General features: G+C 65.6%; 3 protein-coding genes across 3 annotated transcripts in view; 2 read left to right on the forward strand and 1 right to left on the reverse strand.

The window, feature by feature from the left end:
- Positions 1-8,455, reverse strand: part of MMP25 (matrix metallopeptidase 25) — a 30,489-nt gene extending 22,034 nt beyond the window's left edge. Inside the window, exon 1 of the mRNA XM_078853068.1 lies at positions 7,093-8,455. The gene's annotated coding sequence lies outside the window, so the exon portion shown is untranslated. The remainder of the gene's footprint in view (positions 1-7,092) is intronic.
- Positions 1,254-8,335, forward strand: BICDL2 (BICD family like cargo adaptor 2). Its single transcript, XM_078853069.1, is given in 9 exon segments — positions 1,254-1,627; positions 2,828-2,896; positions 2,898-3,044; positions 3,592-3,708; positions 4,066-4,212; positions 4,302-4,484; positions 4,980-5,407; positions 5,862-5,982; positions 6,273-8,335. Coding segments are annotated over 9 exon segments (1,680 nt in total). The 5' UTR covers positions 1,254-1,339; the 3' UTR covers positions 6,453-8,335.
- A 1,330-nt stretch (positions 8,456-9,785) lies between the features above and the next one.
- LOC140912285 (ras-related protein Rab-35) lies at positions 9,786-16,114 on the forward strand. The gene is made up of 6 exons (XM_073346470.2): positions 9,786-10,228; positions 12,456-12,506; positions 13,041-13,164; positions 13,427-13,551; positions 14,349-14,473; positions 14,960-16,114. Exons 1-6 carry the CDS (start codon positions 10,174-10,176, stop codon positions 15,083-15,085), a joined length of 606 nt encoding a protein of 201 aa, XP_073202571.1. The 5' UTR covers positions 9,786-10,173; the 3' UTR covers positions 15,086-16,114.
- Positions 16,115-16,541: the final 427 nt, after the last annotated feature.

Below are 16,541 nucleotides of genomic sequence, written 5' to 3' on the forward strand. Positions count from 1 at the left end.
CGCGCTATCTCAGAGTGAGGGGTATTGGGGAGGAGGGGTATCAGGAGGGGGAGGGGTATATAGGTGGGGGTGGGGTATCAGGAGGGGGAGGGGTATGGGGAGGAGGGGTATGAGGAAGGGGTGCAGGGGTGGGGGGTGGGGTATCAGGAGGGGAGGGTATTGGGGAGGAGGGGTATGAGGAAGGGGTGCAGGGGTGGGGGTGGGGTATCAGGAGGGGGAGGGGTATTGGGGAGAGGGGTATGAGGAAGGGGTGCAGGGGTGGGGGTGGGTATCAGAGGGGGAGGGTATTGGGGAAGAGGGGTATGAGGAAGGGGTGCAGGGGTGGGGGTGGGGTATCAGGAGGGGGAGGGGTATATAGGTGGAAGAGGGGTCCGGGGGAGGGGTAAGGGGGGCAGGGTATGAGGCAGGGCAGGGGCGCATGGGCGGGGGAGGGGTTTGACCCACAGCTCAGGCTGGGCCCCCCCCCCCAGGGGTGCGTGGGGGGATTCGAGCCGGGTGAGGCCGTCGGGACGCTTCGGGGCTCAGGGCCCGTCCCCTCCGGGGGGCTCCGGCCCCCACCCGGCCCCAGGGCGCCCCCCTCACACTTGTCCACCCCCCCCCGGCTCCCATCGATCGCTCCCCGAATGCAGCCGGTTCCCGGACGCGGACGCGGGCACCCAGGGGACCCCGCTAATGGATTGGGGGATGGGCTGGGGGGCGGCGCTGGCAGCTGGCAGGACGCGGGGGGGGGGCTGAGGCAGTTCGGGGACTGGTGGGGAGGTGGGGGGCTGGGGTCCCTGTCGGGGGGCCGGGCCGAGGGCTTTGGGGGCCTTTGGGTTCGTCGGGGATTTGTGGGGGCCGGGCGCCGGTGTTCGGGGGATTGGGGCCGTGGGTTTGAGGGAGGGGGGATTGGGAGGTTTCAGGGGGCAGGGCGAGGTGGGGGGCAGGAGGGGGGAGAAGGGACAGGGGATCGGGGCTGGAAGCAAAGGCGCCGACTTCTGCTCCTGCCGGTGGGGGCTTGACCCCCCCCTCCCGGCCCCTATTCCGACTCCTTCCCCAAATCCCGCCCCAGCCCCACCTCCTCCCCGAGCGCCCCGGCTGCAGGGGGGGCAGAGCACCCCGGCCCCGGAGCACCCACGGAGTCGGCACCTATGGGTGGAAGGAGGGAAGGGGGCGGGGCAGGGCGGGTGGAGGGGTGAAGGAGGGAAGGGGCAGGGCCGGAGAAGGGGGGGCAGGACTCACCTGTGCCGGCCCCTTGGGGGCGGGGGGAGGAATCGGGAAAGAAACAGGAACTGAGCCCTGGGTACCTGCTGCTCCCATCCAGTGGGAGAGAACCCAGGCGTCCTGCACCCCCCCACCCATGTCCGCCCCCTCGCCCTACCCCGAGGAGGAGGCGCGGGGCGCCCCCTTCCTGCCGACGCCCCCCGCGCTGGGCGAGGAGTTCTACCCCTTCGCCACGGAGCGGCGGGGGGGCCCCGGGGCGGGGGCCGGGGGGGACCCCGACACCGACGACCCCGGGGTGCTGCTGCAGCGCAAGGAGCAGGACCTGCTGCTGGCCGCCGAGCTGGGCAAGATGCTGCTGGACCAGAACGAGGAGCTGCGGGGGCGCTGCCAGGCGCTGGCCCGGGACCACGCGGCCGCCCTGGAGGTGAGACCCCCCCGGGCCCAGCCCCACGCCCCTCCCAGAGCCGGGGGGAGAACCCAGGAGTCCGGGCTCCCAGCCGCCCCTGCTCTAACCCCTAGACTCCACTCCCCCCCAGAGCCGGGAGAGAACCCAGGAGTCCGGGCTCCCAGCCGCCCCTGCTCTAACCCCTAGACTCCACGCCCCTCCCAGAGCGGAGGGGAGAACCAGGAGTCCGGGCTCCCAGCCCCACCCCCACCTGCTCTAACCCCTAGACTCCACGCCCCTCCCAGAGCGGAGGGGAGAACCCAGGAGTCCGGGCTCCCAGCCCCACCCCCACCTGCTCTAACCACACTCTCTCTGGCTCAGAGGGGGGGCTGGTCCCTGGACTTTCTCCCCCCTCCCCCGCCCCCATGACGCACCCTCCTGCTCTGTTTCGCTCCTGTTCTCCGGCTGCCCCCGTAATTACCCCCGTCCCTGCCCGGCTGGGGCTGACACACCCCAGCACCCGGTCCGACTGGTCCGGCTGGCAGCACCACCCAGGGGTGCAGCCGGTACCGGGGCGACCCCAGGGCTGGGCAGCCTCCCCGATCCGGCCCCAGGGCTTGCGACTGGCTGGCTCAGGGGGCAGGGAATGGAGTTTTTCCCCTCTAGGGTGCGCCGGCCCCGATCCGGCCTGGGGGGCGCAGGGAATGCGGCATGGGGCTTTTCCCCCTAGGGTGCGCCGGCCCCGATCCGGCCTGGGGGGCGCAGGGAATGCGGCATGGGGCTTTTCCCCCTAGGGTGCGCCGGCCCCGATCCGGCCTGGGGGGCGCAGGGAATGCGGCATGGGGCTTTTCCCCCCTAGGGTGCGCCGGCCCCGATCTGGCCTGGGGGGCGCAGGGAATGCGGCATGGGGCTTTTCCCCCTAGGGTGCGCCGGCCCCGATCCGGCCTGGGGGGCACAGGGAATGGGGCATGGGGCTTTTCCCCCCTAGGGTGCGCTGGCCCCGATCCGGCCTGGGGGGCGCAGGGAATGCGGCATGGGGCTTTTCCCCCTAAGGTGCGCCGGCCCCGATCCGGCCTGGGGGGCGCAGGGAATGGGGCATGGGGCTGTTCCCCTCTAGGGGCGCCAGCCCCGATCCGGCCTGGGGGGGGCTGGCTGACTCAGGGGGCAGGGAATGGGGCGGTTCCCCTCTGGGCCTGGGGGGGCTGCCCAGGGCTGATCTCCCCCCCCACCCCCCCGCAGAGGCTGGAGCAGGAGAAGTACGAGCTGCGCCGGCGGCTGGCGTCGGGGGTGGCCGAGTGGCAGACGCGGGGGGGCGGAGCTGGAGGGGGACCTGGCGGCCCTACGAGCCCAGCTGGGCCACCAGCGGCTGGAGCAGCAGGACACCAGCCGGGAGAGCTCCCACGTCGCGCAGGAGCTGTCCGAGCAGAACCAGCGCCTAGCCGAGCAGCTGAGCCAGGTCAGCCCGGGCGCCGGGGTTCCTTGCGAGGGGAGGGGGGCCTAGCGGTCAGAGCGAGGGGGCAGGGCTGGGAGCCTGAACACCTGGGTTCCTTGGGAGGGGAGGGGGGGCCTAGTGGTCACAGCATGGGGGGCAGGGCTGGGAGCCTGAACACCTGGGTTCCTTGGGAAGGGAGTGGGGTCTAGTGGTTAGAGCGGGGGGGGGCTGGGAGCCAGGACTCCTGGGTTCCCTGGGAGGGGAGGGGAGGGGAGGAGTGGGTAATATTGGCTGCCTGGACATCCCCTCTGTGTCCCATGATCCTATTGGGCTGAAATCCCTTAAGTGGCTCAGGATCAGGGGAGGGGGGGAGGAGATGGGGGGGCAAGGGGTGAATTTCCTGAGTGGGTGGATTTAAAGGGCCAGTGCTGGGTCCTAGGGACCCCCCCATACCCCTCTCAGCTCACAGGTCAGGCAGGTCCCCGATGCTGTGTCTGAGCCCCCCAGTGGGCCCAGCTCACTCCCCTCTGCCCCCGTCCATCTGTCCGTCTGTCTGCCCCTCCCCCCCCAGGCCTCACAGCTGGAGCAGCAGCTGCAGGACGAGCTGATGGCCTTGCGGGTTGAGAATTGCACCCTGGGGATGAGCAGCGCCGAGCACGCGGCCCAGACCCAGAGCCTGCAGGCCGAGGTGAGATGCGCACCCTCCCCTCCAGGGGGGCGCCGGCTCCGGTCCGCCCGCAGGGCGGGGACTGGCTGGCTCAGGGGATGGGGGAGGACCTGGGGCCTTTCTCCTCTAGGGGGCGCCATGGGGAACGGGCCCTGCGGTCTTTCCCCTCCAGGGGGCGCCAGCTCCCATCCGGCCCCAGGGCGGGGACTGGCTGGCTCAGAGGGGTGGGGTATGGGGCAGGGGACCTTTCCCCTCCAGGGGGCGCTGACTCTGGTCCAGCCAAAGGGCGGGGACTGGCTGGCTCGGAGGGTGGGGATCTGGACCTGGGGCCTTTCCCCTCCTGGGGGCGCCAGTTCTGACCCGTCTCTCGCTCCCCAGAACCTGATGCTGCAGGAGCGGAAACAGGAGCTGGAGCGTCAGGCCCGGCAGCGGCGGGAGGAGACCGAGGCCGTGCAGGGGCTGGTGGAGACGCTGCACGAAAACCTCCTGCTCCTGCGCCGGGAGGTGCACGAGAAGGAGCTGCAGGTACGGCCCGGGGGCGCCGCGCGGCTGGGAGGCTCGGCGGCAGAGGGGGGGGCTGTATTAACCCTTTGTTCCCCTTGCCCGCCCCCCAGGCCCAGCAGCTCCGGGCCGAGGCAGAGGAGCTCCGAGTCTCCAACAGGTGGCTCCAGCGCCGGGTGAGGGAGATGACGGATGAGATTCGTCTCCACGACTCGGATGCCTCGGTTGCCTCCCTGCAGTCGGAGATCGAGCAGAGCGGCGAGGGGAGCCCGGAGCAGAATGGGGGGCCTGCTAAGGTGAGCGGAAGGGCTCTTGGGGGGTCCCCAACATCCTTGTATGGGCTGGGGTATGTTCACCTCCGTTAAATCAGCACGAGTCTTCTGTTGGGAAACCTAGAACCCAATCTCTTGGTGAGTCTTGCTGTTGCCCAGAAATCCATCCCCTGCTGAGGAACCTAGAACAAACCCAATGTTGGGAAACCAAGAACCTCCTCTTTTGGGGGGATGTAAGTCACCCAGAACCCAGTGGTTGTTGAGGAACCTAGAACCACGGCTCAACTAAGTACCTAGTACCCCAAAGTAGGTGACGGACATAGAACCCTCCCTCTTTGGGGCCATAGAAATTACCCAGAATTCATCCATCATTGGGGAACCTAGAACCTGTTCCTTTGGGAACCTAGAAATTGCCCATCTAAGCACTGGGTGAGGGGTCCCTGTATAAACAGCCCCCACGCCGCACCCCAGAGGTGGCTGCATCTCAGTGCCAAAGATGTTGTTCTCGTGTTGGGTTAGCCCCTGGCCAGGACCGTATCCGAGGCTGCCCCTGGGGGTCCGAAGACCCCAGCCCGGGGGTCGGAAGAGGAGGGTGAATATGCTAAAAGGGTCTTGGCTCTGACCCAACTGGATCAAGACCTGCTGAGACAGAAAGAGGTAGAGATACAAAAACTCCATGACCAGGTGAGTGTATGTGGGGGGGGTGCTCTCTCCTCGCTGGGGTGGGAGGCCATAAGTGGGACCCCGGGTGGGGGGCATGGGGGGCTCCCCAGCAGGGGGCGCTCTCCCTGCCCTACCCCCTCTCTCTGCCCCCAGCTGACCCTGCAGCACGTGGAGCTTTGCGGCCTGCAGGGGGAGCTGGCGAGCCAGAGACGCCTCTTCCAGGAGAGTGACCGGGACGAGACCCTCAAACTGGCCGTGGCTGATCGGGATGAAGCCATAATAAAGTGAGACCCCCCCCATGCCGCCCCTGCCCCGAGCCAGGCCGTCCCCCTCCCCCGGAGCTGGTGCCCCTGAGAGGGGAAAGGCCCCGTGCCCTGTTCCCCACCCCCCTGCATGATGCACCACTCAGGAAGAGAGACCCCTTGTGCTCACAAGTCGGAACTGCCCCCAAATGACTATCCAGGGAGTTAGGGCTGGAGGGGGAACTGGGGGGGCGGCGATGTGAGCGGGGAACACAGGAATGATCATGGGGGAGGGGAGCGGGGGAGATGTGGCTGATTGGGGGAGGGGAGTGGGGGAGATGGGGCGGGAGGGGGCTGGAGCGGGGGAGGCTGGGCTGGAGGGGCGCTGATCAGGGGAGGGGAATGGGGGAGATCGGGCAAGAGGCGGTGGCTGGTTGGGGGGGGAGGGGAGCAGGGCTGGGTGCTGGGTCTGACCCCTGTGGCCCCCCCACCGCAGGAAGGGCCAGATGGAGCTGGAGCTGGCCCAGGTCTCTCTGGAGCGGGACTCCATGAGCCAACAGCTGCTCGCCGCCATCCGCCAGAAGATGGCGCTGTCCCAGGAGCTGGAGGGCTGGCAGGTGGGTCCCGACTCTGGGGGGTGGGAAGGTTCCCCCCAGGACTCCTGAGTCCCTTTCTTAGCAGGTAGAGGCCCTAAATAGTATCCTGGACTCCTGGGTTCCTACCTCAGTGGCTAGAATCACCACGACTCCTGGGTCCCATCTGTGGTGGGTAAAGCCCTCAGAACAGTGACCCAGAGACTTGAGTACCATTCCCAGCTGCTACAGTCTCCGGGACTGTGACCCGGACTCCTGGGTCCCCTCCCTAGCCTATGGCAATGTTCACCTCTGTGCCCCCATTTCTCTCCCAGGACGACATGGAGTTCATTATCAAGCAGCAGCTGAAGCTCCAGCGGCAGCAAGAAGGGATCCCCATGTCCCCCCCAGCTCCCTCCAGGACCCCAGAGCAGGCCAAGACCTCGCCTTTCTTTCGGCGCGGGAACAGCGCCCCCAATGGCACCAGCTTCCTATCGCTCTTCAAAAAAAGCTGAGACACTGGGGGCTGGTTCTGGAGTTCTAGGGAGTGGAGAGGCAGAGGGGTCAGGATGGGGTGAGTGGACACAACACACCAGCACCAAACAAAGGACGCGGCCAAACCGGCTGGTTACCGAGGTGCCACTGAGATGAGTCTTGGGTAACTAGCTGCAAGGTCACTCAACAGGAGGTTCTAGGTCACTCAGCTAGAAAGTCTGTCCAGAGGATTTGCAGGCACGCCACTGCAAGTCCCAGCTTTCCAAAACCGTCCCCTCTCAATTGCCCAAGTTGATGTTCTAGGTGGGTCAACAGCCATTCTAGGTCCTCAACCTCCTAGGTTTAATGCTGCATGTGGAACAAGCAATTGCTGCTCTAGGTTGCCCAATCCTATCTGACTGGGTCATCTGTAGTAGCAGCCCACAGGTTTTCTTACTGCACAATCTGTTGGCTAACTAACCAGCTGTTTACTCCATATTGGCTGGACTAGGGTTCTAGATTATCCTACTGAGTGACCTATATTGGCCAGCTTTATACAACTGGATATGCAGTATTGACCAACCCCGAGTTCCCTGTTATCCTACTGCATAATCTAGGTTGGCCAACTCTATTCAACTGGATTCTCCATATTGAACACACTAGGGTTCTAGGTTATCTTACCAGGTTATCCAACCCTTCTCACCATGGCTTGACAAACTGGATGGTGCTGATTAGCCAAATGAATGTTTCATGTGAGCCAATTGAGTGTTCTAGGTTAGGCTACTGGATGTGCAAGGATACCCAGACGTCCCTTTCTAAATTGGCCAGTTGGACTATCTGTGGCGGTAACAGTTATGGTGCGTGATCCCAGCCGGGGTTCTTGGTTACACCGTTCACTCCAAGTGGATGCACCCTGTTGACAAAGACATGGTCCTACATCATATCCTGTTTGGAGTTCTAGATCAGAGAACTCACTTCAAGTGGGCTCTTCATTGCTGGCAAATCCTCCTGCCCCCTATGCTTCCCAACGGGAGGTTTGGTGTCAGCCAACTGACGCTTCTAGATCACCCTAAATCCTGTTCTAGATTAGCCTGCTCTTCACTCCCTTGCCCGTGGATCTCTAGCTACCAAGACGCATTGCTCATCTGTGTTTTTCAGATGAGGACTCAGGACTAACGTGTATTATGGACAGACAGAAGGTGCAGAATAAGGCATCTGTAAAAATATCTGCTTCAGGTTCTAGGTGACTCAATAAAAGGCACAAAAGGTGGCTGGCCAGAACACTAGAGAAGCCAAGAGAAAAGCGGCCATGTAATAACCCTCAGCACTGGCCCTTAGCCAGCACCTTCCACTTGATTAGCACTTTATTAACACTGATTAACCCCCTCAACCCAGCCCCCATAAACTGAGTTCCTACCCTTATCCCCACTTCACATGGGGCAAACTGAGGCACGGATAGGCGAAGGGACTTGACCAAGGTCACACAGTGGCAGAGAAGAGACCCCAGGAGTCCTGATGCCGACCCCCCTCTGCTGCTCTAACCCACTAGGCCCTACTCCCCTTCCACAAAGCATCCTCTTAACTGCTACTTTGGGCGAGTATTTCCCGCTCAAGCCGCAGAACTTGTGAGGTTCTAGATTCTCTCACACACGCAGAGCAGGGCTCACCCCCCTCCAGCTGGGGGCAGAATATTTTGCTACCTTATCTGCTCAAGGTGCCCCGTGCACCGTGGGTTGTTATGGGATCAAAGGTCTATCTAGCGACACAGGGAACACGCTCCCTTACTAACCACGGTGACGCAGAGGCTGTCGGTCTCTGTAGTTAACGCGCTCGGGTTGTGACCGGGGATTTTTCTATCCCGCTGCCTTGTGCAGCTATCATTTGCACCGAGCAAGTATAGAGAGAGATGGTTACTAAGCGCTGTGTGTGTGTGTCATTTCCACAAGGAGCCAGGACTCCTGGTTCTCTCCCTGGCTCTGGGAGGGGAGGTGGGTCTAGTTGGATAGAGCAGGGGGGGCTGGGAGCCAGGACTCCTGGGTTCTCTCCCTGGCTCTGGGAGGGGAGGTGGGTCTAGTTGGATAGAGCAGGGGGGGCTGGGAGCCAGGACTCCTGGGTTCTCTCCCTGGCTCTGGGAGGGGAGGTGGGTCTAGTTGGATAGAGCAGGGGGGGCTGGGAGCCAGGACTCCTGGTTCTCTCCCTGGCTCTGGGCGGGGAGGTGGGTCTAGTTGGATAGAGCAGGGGGGGCTGGGAGCCAGGACTCCTGGGTTCTCTCCCTGGCTCTGGGAGGGGAGGTGGGTCTAGTTGGATAGAGCAGGGGGGGCTGGGAGCCAGGACTCCTGGGTTCTCTCCCTGGCTCTGGGAGGGTGGGAGGGGAGTAGGGTTGGGGGGGCTGGGAGCCAGGACTCCTGGGTTCTCTGCCCAGCTCTGGGAGAGGAGCGAGCGGCTGTGGTTGCCGCCCTGGGGGCGGGAGAACAATGGGGTACTTGTAGCGGTGTGGGGGGGCGTGGACGGGAAGCCAGGCTGGAATGTCCTTTCCGGGTGGAGGAATGGGGCCCAGACAGACAGATGGACAAATGCAGCCCAGACACCCTCCCCCGCACACAGGGAATGGGCTGTGGGAGGGGGGACCCCAGATTTTGGGGGAGATCAACTGGAGGATAGGGACTGAGTGTGCGTGAGAGTCGGGGGAGCCATCTTCTTGGGGGCTGATGAAGGGGGGCATCTGGGGGGATGGGGAAGAAGGAACCCATTTCCTGTGCAGCAAGGGGACAGAGTGGGGGGTGACTCCATCTCTGGGAGGGGTGGACCTGACCATCTATGGGGCTCAGCCTGGGGGGCCCCCAATCTGGGGGAGGGGGGATTTGGAGGGTGAGGTTCATAGTGGTGGAGTGGGTGTTTGGAGGTGCAGGGGGTGGGGTGCATGAGGGTGGGGGATGTTTGGGGGTGCAGGGGAGGAGGTGTGTGGATTTGGGATGCTGGGGGAGGGGTGCATTGGGGTGGGGTAGTGTTTGGGGTGCAGGGGAGGAGGTCTGGAGGGTGGGGATTTGGGGTGCATAGGGGAGGGGCGGGTGTTTGGGGGTGCAGGGGAGGAGGTGTGTGGATTTGGGATGCTGGGGGAGGGGTGCATTGGGGTGGGGTAGTGTTTGGGGTGCAGGGGAGGAGGTCTGGAGGGTGGGGATTTGGGGTGCATAGGGGAGGGGTGGGTGTTTGGGGGTGCAGGGGAGGAGGTCTGGGGGGGTGGGGATTTGGGGTGCTGGGGGGAGGGGTGCATAGGGGTGGCAGCGTGGGTGTTTGGGGCTCCGGGGGAGGGGGCAGGGACTATCAGCCGGACTGGGCGTGTCCAGGGAGGAGGGGGGGGTCACTTGGCCCCGCCCCCATCAGGCCCCGCCCCTTCCCAGCCCAGCCGGCCCGGGCCGAGGCCGCAGGAAGGGAGGTTCTGGGTCAGCTGATCCCGGGTCCACCCACCGCCGGGCCGCGGACGCCGCTGGAAAAGGGGGGTTTCTGGGGGGCCCGATTCCCGTCCGCACCCGGCTCTGCCCGCCCCCCCCCCCTTCCTGCAGCCGGGGGCCCGGGATTAGGGGACCCCCCCGGGAGAGGCGCCCCCCCAGCCATGACCCCCTGAGCAGAGGCCCCTTGCGCCCAGGCAGCTCCCGGGGGCCGGGACTTTGAACCCCCGCAGCCCGGGGGCGCCGGGCCGGACCGGCGGAGGGAGGGACCGGACCGGACCGGACCGGGCAGGCGGAGGGAGGGACCGGCAGGCGAATGGCTGGCAAGGACTATGACCATCTCTTCAAGCTGCTCATCATCGGGGACTCGGGTAGGGGCCGGGCCTGGCGCGTCCCCCCTTCCCCGGGACCCCCTTCCCCTGCCGACCCCCCCTTCCCCCCTCCCTCCCCGCTTCCCCGGGACCCCCTTCCCCTGCCGACCCCGCTTTCCCCGGGACCTCCTGTCCCCGGGACCCCCTTCCCCTGCCTCCCCCATGGTGTGTTCCCTGCCCCCCCCGGGCCCCTTTCCCCTGGGCCCCCCCCCACCCCCCGTCTGCCTCCTTCTTTCCTTTCCCTCGCTCCCTCTCTCCAAGTCCCTTCCCCGCTTCGTGTCTCTGTTTCCTTCCTTTGTTCCAGCTTCTCTTCGCCCCCCCCCCGCTTCCTGGCGCCCCCTGGGGAAGATTTCCGCCCCCCATCCTTCTCTTCCCCCCCCTCCCCCTTCCTAAGTTTCCCTCCCTCCATGTTCTTCCTCTCCTGGCCCTGGCCCCTCTTCCCCCCACCCCTCCCCTCCCTCTTCCGTCTCCTCTGGGTCATTTCTCTTCTGTCCGGCCTGTCTCCTTCCCCCCTTCTCTTCTCCCCCCCGCGCTGCCCCCCTTCTCTTCTCCCCCCCGCGCCTCTTCCCTCCCCTTGCTCCCCGCTCTGCACCCCGCTGCGCTTTCCCCTTCGGCCTGTTCTCTGCCACCCGCCCTGCGGCCTAGGGGTTAGAGCAGGGGGGGCTGGGAGCCCGGACTCCTGGGTTCTCTCCCCGGCTCTGGGAGGGGAGTGGGGGCTGGTGGGTTAGAGCAGGGGGGGCTGGGAGCCCGGACTCCTGGGTTCTCTCCCCGGCTCTGGGAGGGGAGTGGGGGCTGGTGGGTTAGAGCAGGGGGGGCTGGGAGCCCGGACTCCTGGGTTCTCTCCCCGGCTCTGGGAGGGGAGTGGGGGCTGGTGGGTTAGAGCAGGGGGGGCTGGGAGTTCTATTCCCAGTTCTGTGAACTTGAACAATTCCCTGCGCATCTGTGCCTCAGTTTCCCCATGAGTGCAGCGGGGTAAATAGACCCAACCCCCGGGGGTTGAAATGCATTGAGATCAACCCCTGTATAACACAGAGGTGGGGTGGGGTTTCTCGTCCCCCCTTTTTCAGTCCTCCTCTTTCTACCTACTCTCTCTGTGCCCCTCTGGGGTGTGTCCTGGGAGTTGTGCAGACCACACCTATAGTGGGGGGCAGAGATTATTTTGGGGGGCAGATCGGGGGGGGAGAACCCCCAGATCTCAGCCGGTGCCCTGCCCTGCCCGGCCTGCCCTCGGGGTGAGGTTTGTAACGGAGCGAGCGGAGCTGCCCCGGATGCCTGTGTCCTGTCCCGGTTTCTCCCCACCCGGCAAGGCAGCTGTTCCCTTCAGTCCAGTTAGTCCCAGCGCCACCCACCCCCTGCCTCCAGAGCAGCTGGGCACCCCCTATGGGCCCGAGACAGGCCCAGAGCCAGGACTCCTGGGTTCTCTCCCCGGCTCTGGGAGGGGAGAGGGGTCTGGTGGTTATGGGGGGGGGGGCGCCTGGGAGCCAGGACTCCTGGATTCTCTCCCCGGCTCTGGGAGGGGAGTGGGATCTGGTGGGTTAGGGCAAGCGGGGCTGGGAGCCAGGGAGCCAGGACTCCTGGGTTCCCTCCCTGGCTCGGGGAGGGGAGAGGGGTCTGGTGGTTATAGCGGGGGGTGGGGGGGGCTGGGAGCCAGGACTCCTGGGTTCTCTCCCCGGCTCTGGGAGGGGAGTGGGATCTGGTGGGTTAGGGCAAGCGGGGCTGGGAGCCAGGACTCCTGGGTTCCCTCCCTGGCTCGGGGAGGGGAGAGGGGTCTGGTGGTTATAGCGGGGGGTGGGGGGGGGGGGGCTGGGAGCCAGGACTCCTGGGTTCTCTCCCCGGCTCTGGGAGGGGAGTGGGATCTGGTGGGTTAGAGCAAGCGGGGCTGGGAGCCAGGACTCCTGGGTTCCCTCCCTGGCTCGGGGAGGGGAGTGGGGTCTAGTGGTTATAACGGGGGCTGGGAGCCAGGACTCCTGGCTTCTCTCCCTGGCTCGGGGAGGAGAGTGGGGTCTGGTGGTTATAGGCGGGGGGCAGGGAGCAGGGAGCCAGGACTCCTGGGTTCTCTCCAGGTGGTGGGGTGAGGGTGACGCTCGGTGGGTAAACACCCCGGGTGGCTCTGGGAGGGAGTGGTTCACGTCTGTTTGTGTTGTGGGTGCGGCAGGTCGCTCTGGGACCAACGTTGGGGGGCGGGGGGTCCCGGCTGCTCCCCCTAACCAGCCCTTTCTCCCCACAGGGGTGGGGAAGAGCAGCCTCCTCCTGCGGTTTGCAGATAACACATTCTCCGGTAAGTACCCCCCCCCCACAGCCTGGCTGCCCCCTCTTCCAACCCCCCCACAGGTCCCCAGCCTCCTTCCCTCACTGCCCCCCAAACTCCTCTGGCCTCCCAATTCCTCTCCCCACTTCACCCCAGTCCCCAAATCCTCCTTCTGCCCCCCCATGGGCCGTGTGGTTCTGGGGGGGGTCCCTTCCCTCCGGGTGCTTGGGGTGGTCCCCAGGGGTTCACATCTGGGCTGGAGCGACTGCACTCCTGGCTCCGAGCCCCCCTCCCTGGGACGGACCCCACTGGGAGGGGCACTGTTGGGTCTGGGGGTGTCTCGGGGGGATCGTCACAGAGCCCCGTGACCCCATCGGCTGGATGCATCACTCGTCTCTTCCTCCCTTTTCACCTTTCCTCCCTTTTCTCCTTCCCGGCTCCCTCCCCTTCCTGGTTCCTCTCTCTTCCCCTCCATCTCTGTCCCGCCCGGCCCACTCCTTCCTTTCTCCTTTCCCTCGTCCCCCCCCCGGCTCCTCTGCCCCCCCCGCCCCCCCCCCCCGGCAGGCAGTTACATCACCACCATCGGCGTGGATTTCAAAATCCGGACCCTGGTGATCAACGGCGAGCGGGTCAAGCTGCAGATCTGGGACACGGCCGGGCAGGAGCGATTCCGCACCATCACCTCCACGTGAGCCGGACGCCTGGGTCCCATCTGGGGTGGGGAGGGGAGGGGGTCAGTGGTTAGAGTGGGGGGGGGGCGGGAGCCAGGACTCCTGGGTTCTCTTCTCAGCTCTGGGAGGGGACTGGGGGTCTGTTGGGTTAGAGCAGGGCGGGCTGGGAGGCAGGACTCCTGGGTTCTCTCCCCGGCTCTGGGAGGGGCGTGGGGGCTTGTTGATTACTCGGATGCCTGGGTCCCATGGCTTGTCTCGTCCCCCCACGCCCCTGGGCAGGTATTACCGTAACACCCACGGTGTCATCGTCGTCTATGACGTGACGAACCCCGAATCCTTCGTCAACGTCAAGCGCTGGCTGCACGAGATTGGGCAGAATTGCGACAGCGTCTGCAAGGTGCTGGGTGAGTCTGGGGTCCCCCTTCCCCCGCAGCGTCTGCAAGGTGCCGGGGGAGTCTGGGGCCCCCCTCAAACCCCCTGGGGTCCCCCCTTCCCCCGCAGCGTCTGCAAGGTGTCGGGGGAGTCTGGGGCCCCCCATAAACCCCCTGGGGCCCCCCTTCCCCCGCAGCGTCTGCAAGGTGCTGGGGGAGGCTGGGGCTCCCCTCAAACCCCCTGGGGCCCCCCTTCCCCCGCAGCATCTGCAAGGTGCTGGGGGAGGCTGGGGCCCCCCTCAAACCCCCTGGGGCCCCCCTTCCCCCGCAGCGTCTGCAAGGTGCCGGGTGAGGCTGGGGCCCCCCTCAAACCCCCTGGGGTCCCCCCTCCCCCGCAGTGTCTGCAAGGTGCTGGGTGAGTCTGGGGCCCCCCTCAAACTCCCTGGGGTCCCCCTTCCCCCACAGCGTCTGCAAGGTGCTGGGGGAGTCTGGGGCCCCCCTCAAACCCCCTGGGGTCCCCTTTCCCCCGCAGCATCTGCAAGGTGCCGGGGGAGGCTGGGGCCCCCCCATCCCCCTGGGGTCCCCGTTCCCCCGCAGCGTCTGCAAGGTGCCGGGGGAGGCTGGGGCCCCCCTCATCCCCCCAGGGTCCCCCTTCCCCCACAGTGTCTGCAAGGTGCTGGGTGAGTCTGGGGCCCCCCTCAGCTCCCCCAGAACTGCCCTCCCCAAGGGGATGTGTCCCCTTGCCCCCATCCCGCTACCCCAGGGGACTCTGGGTTAACCCCTTGGGGCCCATTCCCCTGTGCCTGACCCTCCCCCCTCTTTCCCCACAGTGGGGAACAAGTGCGAGGACCCCTCCCGGAAGCAGGTGGAGACGGCCGACGCCCGGCGCTTCAGCGAGCAGATGGGGGTACGGCTCTTTGAGACCAGCGCCAAGGAGAACCTCAACGTCGAGGAGGTACTGGCACTGCTGTGGGGAAGCTCGCAGCGCGGCGGGGGGGGCAAGCCAGACTGGGGACACTGCTGAAGGGAAGCTTGCAGCACTGTGTGTGTGTCTCGGGATGGGGGGTGGGGTGCAGGAACAGTCCATGGCTGGGACACTGTTGCTGGGAAGCTCCCAGCCCCATTCCGGGAAAGGGGGGATGGGGCTGCCGGGCAGTTTGCCTCAGCCTGGGACACTGCTGGGAGGAAGTTTGCAGCCCTGCAGGGGGCAGGGAGGGAAGCTGGTGGGGGCACTGCTGTGGGGAAGCTCGCAGCACTGTGTGTGCGTGGGGGGAGTTGCCAGGAAGCTCCTAGCACCATGGGGAGAGGAGGGAGGAGAGGCTGCAGGAATCTGACCTTGGCCAAGGGAAGCCCTGCGGGGAAGCTCGTGGCGCTGGGTGGGGGGATCGGGCCGGGGGCACTGCTGCGGGGAAGCTCACCACCCTTTTGCCCCGCCCCCCAGATGTTCAATGCGGTGACGGCCATGGTGCTCCGCACCAAGCAGGAGAACCTGGCCCGGCTGCAGCACCCCGAGGTGGTGAAGATCAACAGGCCCAAGAAAAAGCCCCCCGTCAAGAAATGCTGCTGAGGGATGGGGCCCCCCAAAACCTGGGGGGAGCTGAGCCCCTGCCCCCACCCCCCTGGGGCAGGGATGGACTGTGTGTGTATGGGGGGGGTATCCGCCCCCCTGCCCCGGGGGACTCCTGGCCATTGCGGCTGTGGGATGGGGGGTCTGGAGAGGGGGGACGGTGGGGGTTGGCTGGAGCCGGGGGGGCTGGTGGGAGTGGGGGGATGGTGGAAGGAACAGAGCGAAGGGGGACTAGAGGAGACTGTCCTGCCCTGGGGGGGTCCTGGGCCCCCAACTTTCCTCCTGCCCCCCAACCCTATCTCTCCACCCCACTGTGAAAGGGAAGATGCCTCTTTCTGGTGCCCATGCCCCCTGAACGCAGCAGGGTCCCACAACTCTGGAGTGGGGGAACACATGGGAGTTGCTGCTCCACCCCCCCATATTCCCCCATGCCCTCATTTGTTTGGGGGTGTCTCCCTGCTCCAGCTCTCCATTCTCCCACAGGGGACCCCAAATCTCCCCAGCACAGGCCCCCCCAAGTGCCCCTAAGCACTCCAACCCTCTTGAGCACTGGAAAGGCAGCATGTAGGAAATGGGGGGCAGCAAGCACCCCAAACCCCCTCCTTGCACCCCACACTCTGGGAGCATGTGGGGATATGGCCCCCTCACTGGGAACAAGATGGGGTTCACCCCTCTTTTCCGAGAGCTGCCCCCTCTGGGATCAAATCTGGGGTTTGCTGCCCGGCTCTGAGTTCCCGCCCCACTAGGAGTGGGGTGGGGGAGCTCAGCAGTGGGGGGCAGCCCCCGCACTGGGAGCAAAAGGAGGCAGTTCAGTCGTGGGGTGCAGCCCTGGAGCCCCCTCCTGGGGGCAATAAGGGGAGCTTGGAAGTGGGTTCACCCCAGCACTGGAACAGGGTGGGGTGTGGGGCTGGCCCCCTAATAACTGTGCAATAATCTGGCCCCGCCCCGGGGGGGTGAACTGACCCTAACCCCGCCCTAGCCACGGAGACAAGTGTTTCTTTAATAAAGACAGTTTAGGTATGAAAAGAAGCCTGCTTGCTTAGCCCGGACGCCTGGGTTCTCTCCTGGCTCAGAGCCAAGACTCCTGGGCTGTTCCTTGCTGTGCGTGCCTCGGTTTCCCCTGGCGCTAGCCAGTTATGACTCTCTGGGGGCGGGGTGAGGCTGGGGGGCCCCGGAACACCCTCCCCTTAAGAGGAACCCAGTTAATTCAGATTCAGGACATTTACACTTCGCCATTCTGCTTTGGGTCAGACCTGCTCTGGGGGGAGACGGTGGCCAGCAAGGGATCGGTGTGGATGGTCCCCTCACCCTGAGCAGGGAAACGGAAACTGGATTCAGCCCAAGGGCCGGGGCCACTGTGGTGAGGAAGCTCACTGCGCCAGGGGGCGGACAGTCTGGGGGAGAACTTGCCGGTGAGGGGCACTGAGGCAGGGCACAGTGCTGGGGGGTGGACAGT

Source organism: Lepidochelys kempii, chromosome 6 (assembly GCF_965140285.1).
Source record: "Lepidochelys kempii isolate rLepKem1 chromosome 6, rLepKem1.hap1, whole genome shotgun sequence".
NCBI lineage: Eukaryota > Metazoa > Chordata > Testudines > Cheloniidae > Lepidochelys > Lepidochelys kempii.